This window comes from Heteronotia binoei, chromosome 10 (assembly GCF_032191835.1).
Source record: "Heteronotia binoei isolate CCM8104 ecotype False Entrance Well chromosome 10, APGP_CSIRO_Hbin_v1, whole genome shotgun sequence".
NCBI lineage: Eukaryota > Metazoa > Chordata > Lepidosauria > Squamata > Gekkonidae > Heteronotia > Heteronotia binoei.
This window is the reverse complement of record NC_083232.1, coordinates 77509486-77526466: the sequence shown is the minus strand read 5'-3', so window position 1 is coordinate 77526466 and position 16981 is coordinate 77509486. Positions and strand designations below refer to the sequence as shown.

The window sequence follows — 16981 nt, the reverse complement described above, 5'->3', positions numbered from 1 at the left end:
GAGAATTGGCTACATCAGGGGTTATGGCCTAATATGCAAAGGAGTGACAGTCCATGATCAAATCTCTCCATTAGTTCAGATGTAATTGTGAAACGACAGGGCTGAATTCAGACCAACTTTTCCATCAGCTGAATAGAACTTTTCTGCCTATTCTCTCCCACTGCAGCCCACTAATCTACATGTTCCTGGAGGACAGGTGACCATGAGAAATGACATGAAGTTGGTCTGTGGTAAAGAAGAACGGATTTTTGTTAGGGGAACATTTCATCTGTGTCTGAACCACAATCTGGGGATATGCAATAAGACCAATGCTTGCATGGCTCTTTACTGCCCTCTTGCACTCTGCAAGTCATTGCCTCAGTTCAAACACAATGCAGAACCATGGTTCCTTTTTAACTCTGGCTACTTTGTGAAGGCAGGATTTGGCTCGCTAGTTGAATTGTGTTTGCTCAATACTATAAAGAGTCCTAGCTGGTATCCTAGTCTTCACTGGGCAAGGATGATAGCAGGGAAACAAGCCAGGGTTTAATTAGGGTGCCTGTGTTTGTACATTATGATATAGATAAGGAAATAGTTTGGATATGGGGAAGCTGAAGCAAAACCAATAAATGTCTGTTTCCTTTCAACTTTTTACAATTTTATGCATGTTAAAATTCAAATAAATAATCCCTGGAAAACAAAATTTTCCAGTTTATTAATTACTTTCTGGACACCCCATATGTGTTCTCTGTGTGTACATGCACGATTTCATGAGGAGGAGGGAGGCAAAAAAAATCTAAATGGACATAAATCATGCATTTTTATTCTTTGTTCTGGAATAAGAAGAGGTTCTCTGTTTCAATTAGCATTACTTTTGAAGGAGAAGAATGGGATGTGATGAATGATTGACATCCTTACGAAAACTGCTGGGAGTAAAAATGACTACAAACTTCAGGTGAAAAATTTCCCCTTTGGGATGATTTGAATAACCATATATAAAAAACAGAAGGCCGTTTTGAATGCTGTAGAGTCTACTGATCAGGTTATAAAGGTTAAGCCCTTGTATATATGAAGAAGTATAATATCCTGTCCTTTAAATTGTTATTTTAAATTTCCAATGGGGGTACAGAAGGGGAAAATGGGGAGTGGGGAAAAGGGGAGAAACATATTAAATACGTTTTGTTATAATTACCCAAGTACACAATATATGGGCTAATATATTACTAACACAAATACCGTACTTAAGATATTTCTTATTCAGTATACAAAAATGAAAGAAAAGTGGCTTAGCAAATACATGATGTGGCATGATGTATTATTATGATATACTAGCATAACAACATGAGAGCATTTCATGAGGAAGTATATGAGGTCCAATACAGCCTCTTATTAAAGCAAAGGAAGCACACACTGAGATAAAGGCACCAAAGAGCCAGGCAAAATGTTAAGATGGTGTTTCCCCATTGCCACCAGGTGCTGCTGCTCCACCATCTAGTCTCAGGGCAATGTGCCTTTTTGCCAAGCCATTCCCTCATCTGCTTCCTTGCTGTAGGCTTCAAGCCATTGGATCTTGTTCTGGCCACTGCTTTTTCTGACCAAGCTGGAAAAGGACACCCCCTTAGACTGCTGTTTCTATGAAAATTTAAGCCTCTATCTGGATCGGCATCTTGAGCGAGGCGGCTCGGTGGCGCTGATGCTGTTAGACCTATCAGCTGTGTTCGATATGGTGGACCATCGGCTACTGACCCACCACCTCACCAACACGGGGATTCAGGGGTTGGCCTTGCAATGGCTTTCCTCTTTCCTTGATGGTCGGGGACAAAGGGTCACGATTGGGGGTGAACTGTTTCAGAGGCACCCACTTAATTGTGGGGTGCCACAGGGGGCGGTGCTCTCCCCGATGTTATTCAACATCTACATGCACCCCCTTGCCCAGATTGCCCGGAGGTATGGGTTGGATTGTCACCAGTATGCTGATGACACCCAGCTCTATCTACTGATGGACGGACGGCCTGACTGTGTCCCAGAAAATCTGGACCTGGCATTGCAAGCCATGGCAATGAAAATGGTGCACAAGGTCAAGAGCTTGGGGGTGCTGCTGGAACCTGCCTTGTCAATGGAGACCCAGATAGCAGCCACTGCTAAATCCGCCTTTTCTAATCTTAGGCGGCCGAGGCAGTTGGCCCCCTTCCTGGAGCACGACGACCAGGCAACAGTGATCCATGCAACGGTCACCTCAAAATTGGACTACTGTAATGCCCTCTACATGGGGCTGCCCCTGTGCCGAACCTGGAAACTGCAGCTAGTGCAGAATGCGGCAGCCAGGCTCCTAGGTGGGAGCACATACAGCCGAGGCTGCGGGAACTGCATTGGCTGCCAATAGTGTACCGGATTAGTTACAAGGTGCTGGTTATCACCTTTAAAGCCCTATATGGCCGAGGACCTGCCTACCTTAGGGACCGTCTCTCCCCATACGTTCCCCAGGGGGTACTGTGATCTGGTTCTCAAAATCTCTTGGTAGTCCCTGGGCCGAGGGAGGCCAAACAAAGTCACCAGGGAAAGGGCCTTCTCAATTATAGCTCCCCACTGGTGGAACCAACTACCGGAGGAGGTGTGGGTCTTGCACAGCCTTACCCAGTTCCGCAAGGCCTGCAAGACTACCCTCTTCCAGCTGGCTTTTGTCTAATATGGAAGTTACTGTAGAAGAAATACCGTCGCCACGGAAAAACTGTAAGATGGATAACACCGAGATTTTAGCACCAAATTAACTGATGGTTTTAATTAGATGATTTTAATGTAGGATAATAATATATATATACGATTTGTAATATGTTTTGCAATCACCTTGTTTTAACTGTTGTAATGTAGCATATTATATTATGCCATGTGAGCCACCCTGAGCCTGCTTCAGCGGGGAGGGTGGGATACAACTTAAAGATTATTATTACTATTATTATTATTATTATTATAAAATAGCTGCCCTAGGCAGCTGCTGTGGGTTATGCCCCCCTATGCTCCAAAAATCTGGAAGAACAAAATCACCAGGATGCCATCAGAATTTTAGAAATTTACTGTTTTAATTTTTATTATTACACTATTTTAATCCATATGTTGTTTTTATTTGTTGTACATTGCCCAGAGAGCCTGGATTAGACCAGGAAGGGGCGATCCAGTAAATCAAATAAATCTGAAGCAGTTTGACCCTGGAAGAGCGAGAACACATTTTCCAGTGTTTAGACTGAATCTGGGATTCAAATTCTGTTTCTAGGATAGTAAAGAAGCATCAAATCATGTTTTTATTTGACCTGGGGCTGGCAGCCGATCTCTGAGCTTCATAGTGGTTTGGATTCATAAAACTGTGAATGGAGCTCCACTCATACAATAAATTTATTCTGCTCCTTCTGTTTTTGCTTTCAGCTCTTGAAACTCATCCCTGAGAGTTAGGTGACCTTTGGTAACAACATGGGATGTGAATGGGCTGCATCCAGAAAAGGATCTCTCTAGAGGCTGCTCCCACCTTGTGTGAGAGGGACAGCCTTTCTGCTTCTACAAGAGAGCTGTGGAACGATCCCACTGCACTAACCATCTTTAAATCACACACCAACAGGGCTTTTTTTGAGCAGGAATGCAGTTCCAGCTGGCTTGGCACAAGGGAGTGTGGCCTAATATGCAAATGAGTTCCTGCTGGGCTTTTTCTACAAAAAAGCCCTGAACACCAACAATTGGTCTCAGCAATTTTCCTAGTATTTGATTTGCAGCGAATTTTGAAGTGGCAAGGTTTCCTATGTTAAATGGCATTGTCTGAAAACTATGGGTTTTTTTATTTTTAAAGATACAAGCAGGGGTGGAATTCTAGCAGGAGCTCCTTTGCATATTAGGCCACACACCCCTGATGTAGCCAATCCTCCAAGAGCTTACAAGGCTCTTTTTTGTAAGCTCTTGGAGGATTGGCTACATCAGGGGTGTGTGGCCTAATATGCAAAGGAGCTCCTGCTAGAATTCCTGGATACAAGAGAATTTTTTTAAAAAAAAAAGATTGATTGATTTATCAGATTTATATCCAGCCCTCCCCCCGACAGGCTCAGGGCACCTAACAACAGTTTAAAAACATTAGCAAACATATTAAAATTAGATCTATAAAAACATTTCCATATATATTAAAAATCTGAGATGGCAAGCTTCTGTGTTCCATTATATTAATTTAGTGAGATTGTTGATGCTGCAGGTAACGGCCACCTCCCCCTAACCATTAAAGGCGAGTTTGAAAAGTTCGGTCTTACAGGTCCTGCAGAACTGTGGCAGGTCCCACAGGGCCCTGTTGTTTTCAGGGAGGGCATTCCACAAAGTGGGAGCTGTTACCGAGAACGCTCTGGCTCTAGTGCTGGTCAATCGAGCTTCTTTCAGTCCAGAGATCTTAAGTAAATTTTGAGACCCTGAACATAGTGCTCTCTGGGGTACATATGGGGAAAGGTGGTTCCGAAGGTAGACAGGGCCCAGGCCATATAGGGCTTTAAAAGTTATAACCAGAACCTTGAAGCGAATCCGGAACACCACAGGCAACCAATGTAACGCTTTCAACACATGTGAATGTGCTCCTGTACAGGTAGCTCCATTAACAACCTGGCTGCTGTGTTTTGCACCAGTTGCCGCCTCCAAAGTTGAGTCAACGGCAGCCCTATGTAGAGGGCGTTACAGTAGTCTATTCTCGAGGTGACCATTGCATGGATCACTGTTGCCAAGTCGTCGTGCTCCAAGACACACATCTCTTGGCACATAGGCTCTGACTTTACTTGATCAATTCTGGACCACATGGCATACAAAAACACTGAATGCTATAGGTATGCCTTTGATTAAGACAAAAGGCTATAGAACAAGAGGCCTCAAGAATATCTCTAAGCCTATGTCACTTCACTAAATTTCCTTGTGGTCCAGCATTGTTCTATTGTTTTATTCTGTTCTGTATTATGAGTCAATATGTGTACTTACCTTTCTGACCTCTGAAGAAGACCAATCTAGGTCAAAACGTGCCAGGTCAAGTTGAGGGGAGGGACGGTGGCTCAGTGGTAGAGCATCTGCTTGGGAAGCAGAAGGTCCCAGGTTCAATCCCCAGCATCTCCAAAAAAGGGTCCAGGCAAATAGGTGTGAAAAACCTCGGCTTGAGACCCTGGAGAACCGCTGCCTGTCTGAGAAGACAATACTGACTTTGATGGACCAAGGGTCTGATTCAGTATAAGGCAGCTTCATATGTTCATATGTTCATATGAGTGAGTTCCCATTGAGGTTTTATGATTTTACATAGGATAGAGGCTTATGATGGGCCCTTAAATGGTTTTAGCTTTCAACAATAAATACATGTACGTTGATTTATGATTTTTTACACTTTGTTTTTAATGTTCGGCCCTTTAATTGCATATTAACCTTTTAGCTTTGTACAAGGAAAAAGAGACAAAGACCCCAAAGGAAGCAGCAAGAAGACAATTAGATAGGATACTGAGGACAATGCCTTCTCTCAAGGGTCAGTCCTTGTCTGTCTCTAGATTGCTACTCTTAGGGTAACTTCCCTCTTCCTTTTTAAAAACTGCTTCAGCGGCAGCTCCACTGAAATGCAAGGATCTTGACTAAAGTTGTTTGTATCCAAGAAAATAATTTTAAGCAATGCATTCACTTCTGGCTGAAATGGTGAAGAGTTACTATTAGGGCTATGCATAACCTTGCTCCCTGCTATTTGGTGGTTGGCTCTGCTTCCTATGCAGGTCCAGCCCTAGACTGTCTGGCACCCTAGGCAAGGCTAACTTCTGGCACCCCCCCCCCTGCACTGATAACATCACTGAGTCACATAGGGGCACCCCCGGAAGGCCAGCACCCTAAGCAATCACCTAGTTTGCCTAGTGGCAGGGTCGGCCCTGTTCCTATGCCAGTCATTTGGCAGTTATGCCCACTGACCCTGTGTCAGAATTCCAAAAGTGTCCAAAGGCTCAAAATGGCTGGGGAGTCCTGGGCTAGCAGGTAGAGTTGGGCAAGACAAAAACTGCCTCAGATACAGTGTCCTCTGTGCTTTTGAAGTTCTTGCTTCTTGGCTACATCAAGCAATCTGTTCAAGAACAAATCTCGGTCTTCCCATTCTTGGCCTGCTTAACCCCAACATCTCCTATTTAACAACAACATATATTTAATGCTGCCTTAGATCTAACAAATGTCTAGCATGGACACATACATTATGGTTGCTACAGGAGACAGGAAGAATGGATTAGAAGAGGTCTACAGGCCTAAATAAAATGGTTATTTAAAAAAAACAAAATAAAAACAGTGAGTTTAGACTCTTTTTCAGGCTTTGATCACTTGCCCAGGAAACAGAGTCCAAAACTGGATCCAGTTCCAGCTTTATTTAGCTTTTAATGTTTCTAACCACACACTAAATGGCTCTTATTGCATATTTAGGTGGTTTTCCCCCCCCTACTTCATGCAACAATAAATGGTCCTTTTGGAAGAATTTACGGCACGGAGTTCAATGACCATGTTTTCCCTCATTCAGGAGGCGAGTTTAGCAAGAAATTCCCTGTAAGGATGAGGGTTGCTAACCTCCAGGTGGGGCCTGAAGAACTTCTGGAATTACAATGGATCTCCAGATGACCGGGATCAATCCCCAGGAGAAAATGGCTGCTTTGTCAGGTAGATTCTATGGCATCACACTCTGCTGAGGTCCATTTTCCTCCTCATAGCCCACCTTCTTTAGGCACCACACCCAAAATCTCCAGGAATTTCCCAAGCCGGGGCTGGCAACCCTAGTCAACAGACCCACTCAGAAGACCTCTTTACACACTATTACAAATGTGTAGAAGTGTCTACCGCAAATCACCTCCTGGGGAAAGGGCACGTTTTCTGACACCAGGTCATCACAGTTGCCACTTATAGAAGGCAAATCATGTTTCTACTGGCCAAGAAATAATAATTAAAACGTATTTCTTTAAATATGCAATAAGCTTAGGCATGCTGGCCCATTGAACTACAGTGTTTGAAAAAAAAATAATAATAACCACCCAGGACCACCAAAATCCATCTTATACAGTTCATAAATCTTCTGGAGATTGCAGTCAGCCACACTAGATTTAAGGCAATCAATCTGATCAAACATCTGAAAACAAACACAGTTTTCGGCAAAAAGAAACTTGTCGGCTGTTTCATGTCCATGAACAGCAGATCTAAGAGAAGGGGGTTGTTGTTCTCTTTTAAGAGGGCAATCAAGCAGACATGATAGAGCACTGAGAAATAAAAGGAAATTATTAAGGTAGGACAAGGCTTCTAAAGGAAGGGGAGGGAGGAGAGTGGACCCCCAGAATTTGTTATGTATGAATAACTGTGGTTAGTGATGTGTATATTTCTATATTGCATTCCACTAGGGGGAGAAAAATGAATACCTTGAGCCAAACCACATGTCTTACATTTCCCCCCCTCCCAAGCATGACCCAACACAAAGCATACCGGATCGGAGAAGCCAAGAGACATATGGAAATTGCATGCAGGGAGATTTAAAAACTAACATTTGTATTAAGAATGAGATTACAGACTGATATTCCAAAATGACATTATTTTCAGCTAGTTTCCCAAGAGCTATAGGGGCTGCCTTTCAATTAGACATTACATTTCTTTTTCAATGCAAAATGGAATCTGCTACAACAATAATGCAGATAAAAGTCCAATTTAGGAAAAGGTCATTTTTAAAGCATTCAATAATAGGGTTTGTAGAATCTTTCGGGATCAAGTGCCGTGTTCTACTGGAGAAAGTTTTCCTTCCAGACGTTTCGTTCTCAGCTGCGGAGAACATCCTCAGTGGCGTTGCAGCTGTTCTCCACAGGATGAGAACAGCTCATGAGAACTGAGAATGTTCTCCGCAGCTGAGAACGAAACGTCTGGAAGGAAAACTTTCTCCAGTAGAACACGGCACTTGATCCCAAAAGATTCTACAAACCCTAATGATGTTACCAGCCGTGAAAACCTGAAATCTTTGATAACATTCAATAATAGGTGGAACATATTGCCTTCTATCTTAAGCTATACCCATCACACTGAAGAGACAGAAAATCCTCCACTGCAATAAAATGGATGTTGCAACATGTATCAACACATCTATCTGGAGGATAATAATTCAAGAGAATACAGTGTATAAACAGAGGAGCCTAGAATTCTGCACTGAGTCAAGGCTGAATTATAGACCAAAGTGATTCTGCAATTGCAATTCTGATAATTGCAATGAAGTAGGTGACAATCGACTTCCAGGCTCAACTTAAGGTGGTCACTTAAAAGCAGCTCACAGGGAGGACTCCACTGAAGGGGGGATAGCATCCTTACTGGAGGGCATCAGGAGGTGAAATAGAGACAGTGGGGGCCAAGGCTGCAACACCATACAGGCAAAAAGCTATTGAATGGATAACAGAAGGGGGAGGAGGAGGAGATTAGATTTATACCCCACCCTTCATCAGAATCTCAGAGTAGCTTACAGTCCCCTTTTCCTTCCTCTCCCCACAACAGACACCCTGTGAAGTAGGTGGGGCTGAGAGAGTGCTGAGAGAACTGCTCTTGAGAGAACAGCTCTGAGAGAACTGTGACTGACCCAAGGTCACCCAGCAGCTGCATGTAGAGGAGGAATGGGGAATAAAGCCCAGTTCTCCCAGACTGGAGTCTGCTCTCTTAACCACTACACCAAACTGGCTCTCAATGTGGCTGCAGGTGATGACATTACTTGCCTGCAACAGTTTCTGCTGTGCAGAAGTCATACTGGAAGAGCCACTGGAAAAGACAATGATGCTAGGTAAAGTTGAAGGCAGCAGGAAAAGAGGAAAACCCAAAAGGAGATAGATTGACTCAATAAAGAAAGTCACGGCCCTCAGTTTGCAACACCTGAGTAAAGTTGTTACCATTAGGATATGTTGGATGTCATTAATTCATAGCTTTGCCATAAATCAGAAGTTACTTGACTGTGCTCAACACACACACACACACAGAAGGCGCATGCCTGCACAATGTAATATAGGTATGCCCAAGGTGTCTCCATGAAAAAATTACATCATTCAAGAGTGCAAAGAATGAATTAGGACTGTAATAGTCAGGAGCAAGGTGTTTAGATTAATATTCCCATGGTGTGATGAGTACTTCTCTTTGGCATTAAGAAAGTAATACAAGTATCATTTGGTTTTGATCATGTCGGTATTCTCGAGCACAAATGATGTCCTGAAAGCACTGCGCCGTTTTCAGAGCTTCGAGATGAACTGAATACATCCAGGTTAGCCTATAAAAAGGCTAGAAACCTGGCAGTAGAGCTATGTATGATGCTCAGCTTTTAGGTTAATTTGCATCTTGTAGAACTTATGTTAGCAGTTGATCAACTAAGCTAGAAAGAAACAATGTTAAAAGTTTGAGTAAGAGGGTGGTTTTGGGGCTGATTTAAAAAAACTCACCTCATTTGCAATAAGCAAAACCTCAGTTGCAATAAGAGTTTGATGCAATATCAAAAACAGCTACAACAGTATTTTAAAAAGACAAAACATGGACAGTTGGTCCTCTTTCAATGGATTTTGGGGACTTCTGCCATTTTCCTTTAAGTGATCAGTAAGTGGAGGGAAGGCAGCCTGGAATGGCCCAAGCTAGTTAGATCTCAGAAGCTAAGCAGGGTTGGTACTTAGACAAGTGGCCACCAAGGATGGCTCTGCAAGGGAAGGCAATGACAAACCATCTCTGCTTTCCATTTGCCTGAAAAGCCTTTTGCTGGGGTCCCTGTGAGTCAGCTGCAACTTGATGGCACACAGGTATTTTATGAGTAAGCAGCATGGCAAGAGATTCCAGGAACAAGTTCACAGAATTTGTTAAGCTTATTGCTATAATGGTATATCGATATAATAATATGAAATTAATATATTTTAAAACACACACACAAACACAAAGCCTCCTAGTGGTGGGGGAAGGAAATGGCTGCCATGAGTACAGCGTCAGGGAACATCACTATAACATGGGCCAGAAAATCTGAAGTTTCCCACCCGCATGGAAGCAATCCCTGCATAAATGTACCATGTGTGCCATAATGCTATGATGAAGGTAGTCTTTGACCTTCTTTACCAACAGTATTGGATCTGGGGCAGATAACCCATGAGGAAATGGCCACTTGGAGATTTTAGGGGTGGAACCTGAGGAGGGCAGAGTTTAGGGAGTGGCCTGGCGTGACTTTGTCCATGGGGTCGCAAAGAGTTGGACTCGACTGTGCGACTGAACAACAACAACTGGAGTTTAGGGAATAGCCATTTTTTCCAGGTGAACTCTCTCTGTCATTTGGAAATCATTTGCAATCCTAGGAGATCTCCAGCCACCACCTGGAGGTTGGCAACCCTACCTATATTTCAGTAACAAAAATAATCAGATCCATTTTTCTTCCAAAGCAGTAACATTTGTCAGTGAAAATGAAACTCTCCTCTTTCCCTTGCGTTTAAGAAGACCAAGTATTTGGCTAAACCCCTGGCTGGGGACTGGAGTGATGAAGTCATCCCCCCAGCCAATAGCAGCAAGAAATACTTACTAGGTCAATTCAAATTCCTGAGGCCAATCCTCCCCTCCCCACACACACACAAAAGATAATACACTAATTTTAGTAATTTCTCTAACCACTGAAGAATGGAGGCATTCCATTTGCAGAACAAGTGCAGTAAATCAAATATCACTTTCTGGTGAATCCAACAGAGGACATGAAAGAGAAAGGAGTGTCTTTTAAACTGAATACCGTGTCCTCTTGACTATTCTTTCTTACCCTTGTATGTAATTAACTTAACTATTGTTTCAGAATCTCCCATATGAGCTGATCTTCCTGAAAGGGATAAGTCTCCAGGATTTCCAAAAACCTGTGTTCAATTAAAGCAGGTTTCAGCTTCACTGGTGGGGGGGGGGGCATATTTATGGCTTAGAACAAAGGTATACCGAAGGCCTTTACACAGTGGCCTGCCTGCCTCACAGTGCGCATTTCAAGTATTCCGCAAAGTAGCTTTTGCCACAGAGGCAAGGTTTATCACAGCAAGCAAAACCACAGGAGGATTTGTGAAGCAGCAGCGCCACCAGCATATTCAAAGAAAGGCACGCTCCTTCATTTTTGTATGCAAAGCTTAAAGTCTGGCCACAAATTCCTAGCTCAGCGCAAGGTCTTCTAACACATTCCAGATGAGTGACACAAGCAACACTGACACAAGCTTCAAGCTTACCATTGCATCTTCTGAATTACCATTGGGCACTTCTACTGCCCAGTTGGTGGTGTCCACCCTCACCATTGCTCTCGTTACAAACTGGATGACCGATGAGCTGTCCTGAGGATTTAAGAACAAAAAAAAAGATTGAGAAATGTGAGTAAAAAGATGTAGGTTGAACAGATTGTTCAAGGATTTTGGTTGCTTGTTCACACGTCATATACGATGTAAAGACAATGGAAGGGTGCTGCAAATGTAAAGCCAACCCCACTCATTAAATCAGATAAGCTGTAGTACTATTGACTACATTGTTCTCCAGTCTTTCTCCAGGGAGATAAAAGTGATATACATTTTTTTCTTTTCCCTTTATACTCACATAGGAAAGGACGTGTGACTGGTCCACCGTCACCTAACAAACTTCATTGTTCCAGGGGGATTTCAGCCCATGCCTTCCTGGTCATAGACTGACACTAACTGCTATACCACATGGGTTCTTGCATTGGGACTGTTTTTGTTTTTAACACTTGGATTTCATCTAGCCGAGAAACACTTTTGTATAGATCCACCATCCCATTAAGAGAGAGTAACATCCCAAATACTACCATCAGCAAAAGAAATCTTAACCTGTATCATTCCCAGATAATTAGGACCAGATATATAGACACTGTTATTAAAATGCACTTGTGGATAGCATGATAAAATATTTTTATTATTGAAATATATCCAGACATGACTCTGTGTTAAAAAGCCCAAATGTTTATATCCTCCCCACCCCCGCATAAGTGAATCCTTCTTGAATTCCCTAAGTGTTTAAACATAAATGGTCCAGTGAGTTGCCTTTTAAAGTCACTGTTTGTTCATGTAAAGGACCATTGGATTATATGCCCTCTGCTGGAGCCACATCAGAGAGTCATAACATCCTAATTGTATAATTTCTACGTGGTGCCTCAGGAGTAAGTGAAAACTGAGAACCTAACTGGATGCTTGGAGGCAAAATATCCACATTCTTCAGTGTCTGTCTCCACCCCCATCTGGGCAGTAAAAGGAAGGGGTCTTTGCAGCCTGAATCTAGACACTAGCAATGTGCCCGAGATGCAAGTGGTCATGCACTGATCATGCACAGCCACTCTGGGTGGGCATCAGCCATGGTATCAACCAGAGCATAACTCTGCTATATACTTGGGTACAGTCCTGTACACAGTTTTCTAAATTAAAAAATGGGGTGACATGAGTTCACTCCAGCAAAGGGCACAGCTAAAACAGTCTGCCCAACACCGTGGTGTAGTAGCTGGCATGCTGTTCAGTTCTCCACTGTGTCACGAGCAGTTCACTTGAGGACCTTTGCCCAATCAGAGTAACCTACTTCACAGTCCTGCTGTAAGGATAAAATGCGTTATTGGAGAGTGAATTATTAAGCCGCTTTGAGTCCCATTAGGAAGAAAAATAGAGTAAAAATATCTAAATCAATAAACAATAAATAGGTGGACTAACTGTCAACAGCCATGGTGGGCCCATGTCTCTGACAGGGCTGCTGCCACTCAGTTGTGCGTTCTGCCTACAGTCCATCTAAGAGATGGTGACTGCAAGGAGCTTCCACTCCAGCAATGTGTAGAGGAAAAAGCTTGGTTCCTTAGGCCGCCACCTGGAAATGTGGCAACAAGCTGAAGGCTTGGGGTACCCAAGGAGGAAGACCCACAAGACTGGTCAATCTCACAGGAGGAATGAGGCAGGGATTGCAGGGGCTTCAGAGAGCTATTTAGCTTTTCCAGCCAAAGGCTGAGGAGAAGGTGATCAGCTTGTCTCTTGTTCCAGGGCAGACATGGAGGGATGGCATTGCAGGAACACACCACCATTTCCAGCACAAACCCAGAAGTGATGTAATTGCATTAGCATGATGCCCTAGGATTCACCAGAAACTCCGCAGTAAAACCACAGAGTGTCAAGAGAATTCTGATGCCGAAATGATGACATCCAGGGGTGGAATTCTAGCAGGAGTTCCTTTGCATATTAGGCCACACACCCCTGATGCAGCCAATCCTCCAAGAGCTTACAAGACTCTTTTAAGTAAGCTCTTGGAGGATTGGCTACATCAGGGGTGTGTGGCCTAATATGCAAAGGAGCTCCTGCTAGAATTCCACCCCTGATGACATCACTTCTGAGTTTGCCCTGGAAGTGATGCCGCAGTATTGCTACACAGTTGCTTTTCCCACCATTTCCCCTCCTTCATTGCCCTACTGAGCAAGGCTTGGGGCTGCCCATGGGAGTTTTTTCACCATATCCATAGCAGACCTGGATATGAATGCTATTGGCCTGGAGAGATAAGGGAGACAGAGGAGCCAGTTGATGGGAAGAGGAAGCAAGCAAGCATAAACCCTCTTCCCCCACCCAATCAGAGGCCTTCCTGTGAGGAAGAGGAACCCCAACACCATGTTGCCCTGCCACTGGGTGCACTTCACTTCTTCACAATAACAAAAGTTAATATGTGCGCCAGTTCCCTTAGCACAAATGTGCAGACTTATCAGTCTAAGTGAACATGCATTTCCTCTTAAAACGCCAGAGTGATGACTCACTACACTCTCAGGAAGATGACTGGGCTTTTCTTTTCTGCTCAATCCAACATTTTGCATCAGTCCTGTTTCTGGTGAGGAAGTAAAGCACATGAGCTTTCCAGGAACAAACCATGTTTCACCATGGCACCAGAAGAAGCCAAAAGCCAGCTGACCAGCAAAAGGCAGAATCACTGACCAATTTCGCACTAGAGCTTTAATCCTGGTTTAACTCTATCCCCAAACTGACTCTCTACACTAGAATCAGAGAAACCAACTTTATGACTCTATGATTCTATGGTTTTAGTTTAGAAAGCCAGTTTGGGGACAGAGTTAAACCAGGATTAACGGTCTAGTGCAAAATTGGTCGCTGTTTGCAATTGAGAAAGAAAGTGCTGAGAAGATGCTGAGGATGCAAACCTCTAGCAGCATGTGACAGTCGCTAAACCAAACAGCAACCAAGCATTTGGCAATAAAACACTGCGCATCTAAGCGCATCTAAGAGTTGTGTGAATCAGCTCCCAGGCTCACATCATTTGGGCTATCCTGAAAGTTTAAAAGCATGCTTGTGAGTTTTTGTTGTTGCTTTTCTACACTGTGCAGAATTAAACATTTGAAAAATGGGGAAATATGAAGAAGCCTGCCAGCTTGAAATAGTTTCTATTTAAAACCCCTGTCTCTGAGAGCTGTCCAAACAGCCGCATGGGAAGAAACAAATCACTAATCATTCTGGTTTAATTTCCACTGTGTGCTGGTTTATGTACAGAAACTTTGCAATCATTATTCAAGTGATGATGCTCACCTTTTTTAATATCTCAGTGTTCAATAGCATATATACATCTATACTACGAGATTCTGCTTTGGCTTGTGAGCTTAAATTACAACGTACAATTAAGCAAGGCCTGCCTGGTCTTTCACAGTCCTAAGGGAGAAAAGTAGAAAGTCATAAGGCTGGTACAGAAAGTAATACATTTTTAAAACATTGTGCTCAGACTTTTGGATTAAACGAGACAACATCAGTCATGATTTGTTAACTGTTCTACATCACCTGGTGAGAATTTTCAGGAGAATGAATTTATGATGGCCTATATAGCCTTAAATACATTTCATTCATGCAAAATGGAATTCTAAGCACTACAGAAGTCTTGTGCTGGTTCTATACAAGGATAATTTGGAATAACTCCCAAATCCCTTCAGACTTTAGACCTCTGGACACTTACCTGCAGTTAAGTTCCACTGAAATCAACTTCCAAATACAGGATTAGATTGCACAATAAATACTTAATTTTTTTTTAAAAAAAAAAAAGAATGCTGAAACAAGATGGCTAAATTAATATTTGTTGAGACAGATGCATTCTGAAAGGGTGTACTCATTGATTGTAGTAGAGGTGGGGCCAGGTTCCTAAGGGAGAGGCTGTGGCTCAGTGTCAGAGGTTCCTCTTACATACAGAAGGCCTGGGGGTTCAGGCCCTGGCAATCTCCAGTGAAAGGATGCAGCGAGTGTGGACATCTCTACCCAAGATCCTAGAGAGTCATTGCCAGTCAGAGTAAAAAATACTGATCTGGATAAACTAAGAGTCTGGCTTGATAACGATCAGCTATTCATATGCATACTCTAAAGCATGCCTCTTTATATCAAATTCATACCCCCAAACTAAAAGCTGATCTGCTATCAGAAGCTTCTTTGACTTTAAGGCCCTCATCCAAACACCTCACATGCTGTAATAGGTCAAACATATGTAGCTCCATCCATGTAAAGATTTCCATCCTCATATTACCCAAATAGATGGCTGCCACAGTTCAGACCAGACCTCTGACCTGGATAGCCCAGGCTACCCTGATCTCAGAAGCTAAGAAGAGCTGCACCTGGCTAGTATCTGGGTGACCTCCAAGGAATACCAGGATCACGATGCAGAGGCAAGCAAAGGCAAGCCACCTCTGAAATGCATCTTGTCTTAAAAACAAATCTAGTTCTCCACCTAGTGGTGCATAATGCTAGAACTTATGGCTGCCAGACAATCTTAGGATCTCTTGGCTATACTACACACACCGCCATACAATAATAATAATAATAATAATATTATATTAGATTATATTATTATCAGATGCAAAAAAGCAAATGAACAGTTTGTGGGCAGCAGAAAATAAAATCTACCCAATGTTCTGCCTGAAAAAATATTGTGCTTTGAGTGCTGGCACTCCTGTGTAGAGCCACAAAGCCCCAGACACCAGATGGGATTTTTACCTCTGCAGCATATTTTCACATACACAGGATCCTGACCAACTTTAATGCCGTTAAGCGTATCTTGGAGGACATGACCCAACCATGCAAAAACTTCTGCTGATTCCCTCCTCCCTACTGCACCACTTGAAGTTTTGCTCTTGGAGGCCAGGAGACTCTCAGCCACAGCACAGTGGGATATCTCAGTGGGAGGGAGGGACTGGTAAAAAGTGATGTCTCTGCTTAAGAAAACACTTAAAGATGCTATATCAGCATGCAGTAGGTGCAATTTAGAAATCAACTCTTTATCCCTGTGATGAACATCTGAAATCAGAGACAGCCATGATAACTGGATGCAAAAAGGCTATGTGTACACAGAGCTTTTGGAGTGTTGAAATAGCAGGTGGGACTTCTTACCAGTACTTTTCTCCCTGACTTCGTAAAAAAGGCAAATATTGTATGGAAAATGTTCTCCTTTTCTTGAGGAATGACGCATGGGGTTGGGTTTCTCTGAAAAGAGCAATTTCCTTTGTCCTGGGCAACCTGAAGGCAGAAGAAAGACTGTAATACAACCCCATCCTCTTTCTGATACTTTTCTATTATATTTTACATTCATTACAAATACATTTATTACAAATTGTATCAATACTTCTCCCATATGGCCAGAGAGACAAAACCAGCTTGTGCAAGGGTTTCCCCATCTTTCATACATGCATACGCGCATCAGATGGCAGACAGATTTGGGGGCAGAGGATTCTTGGTGACTACCTTCATCAAGCAGCAAGTCAAAATTGTTGTGTTCTTTTAGGAGTTCATTTAAGACCATGTTGGGCAAGTGAACCATTGGGAGAAACATGAATTTGACCCTAAACTTACTGTGTCTTTGCTAGAATATACCAGTTATTGTTATTTATGTGTTTATTGCACTGAATATAGCGTATACCACTAATCAGATGCACCTGGTTTTGATTGTTAGTACTCTTAAGGATTTTTAAGCCTATAATGCAGGGGTGGCAACG

At 42.9% G+C, this 16981-nt stretch overlaps 1 protein-coding gene across 1 annotated transcript in view; it reads right to left on the bottom strand.

Moving 5' to 3' along the window:
* The window catches only part of ITGA9 (integrin subunit alpha 9), a 297444-nt gene that overhangs the window by 28556 nt on the left and 251907 nt on the right, over nt 1–16981 (bottom strand). The window contains exons 24-26 of the mRNA XM_060247617.1: nt 16380–16505; nt 14544–14663; nt 11214–11315 (exon numbers count right to left, since the gene is read on the bottom strand). Coding sequence (XP_060103600.1) covers nt 11214–11315; nt 14544–14663; nt 16380–16505 — 348 coding nt within the window. The remainder of the gene's footprint in view (nt 1–11213; nt 11316–14543; nt 14664–16379; nt 16506–16981) is intronic.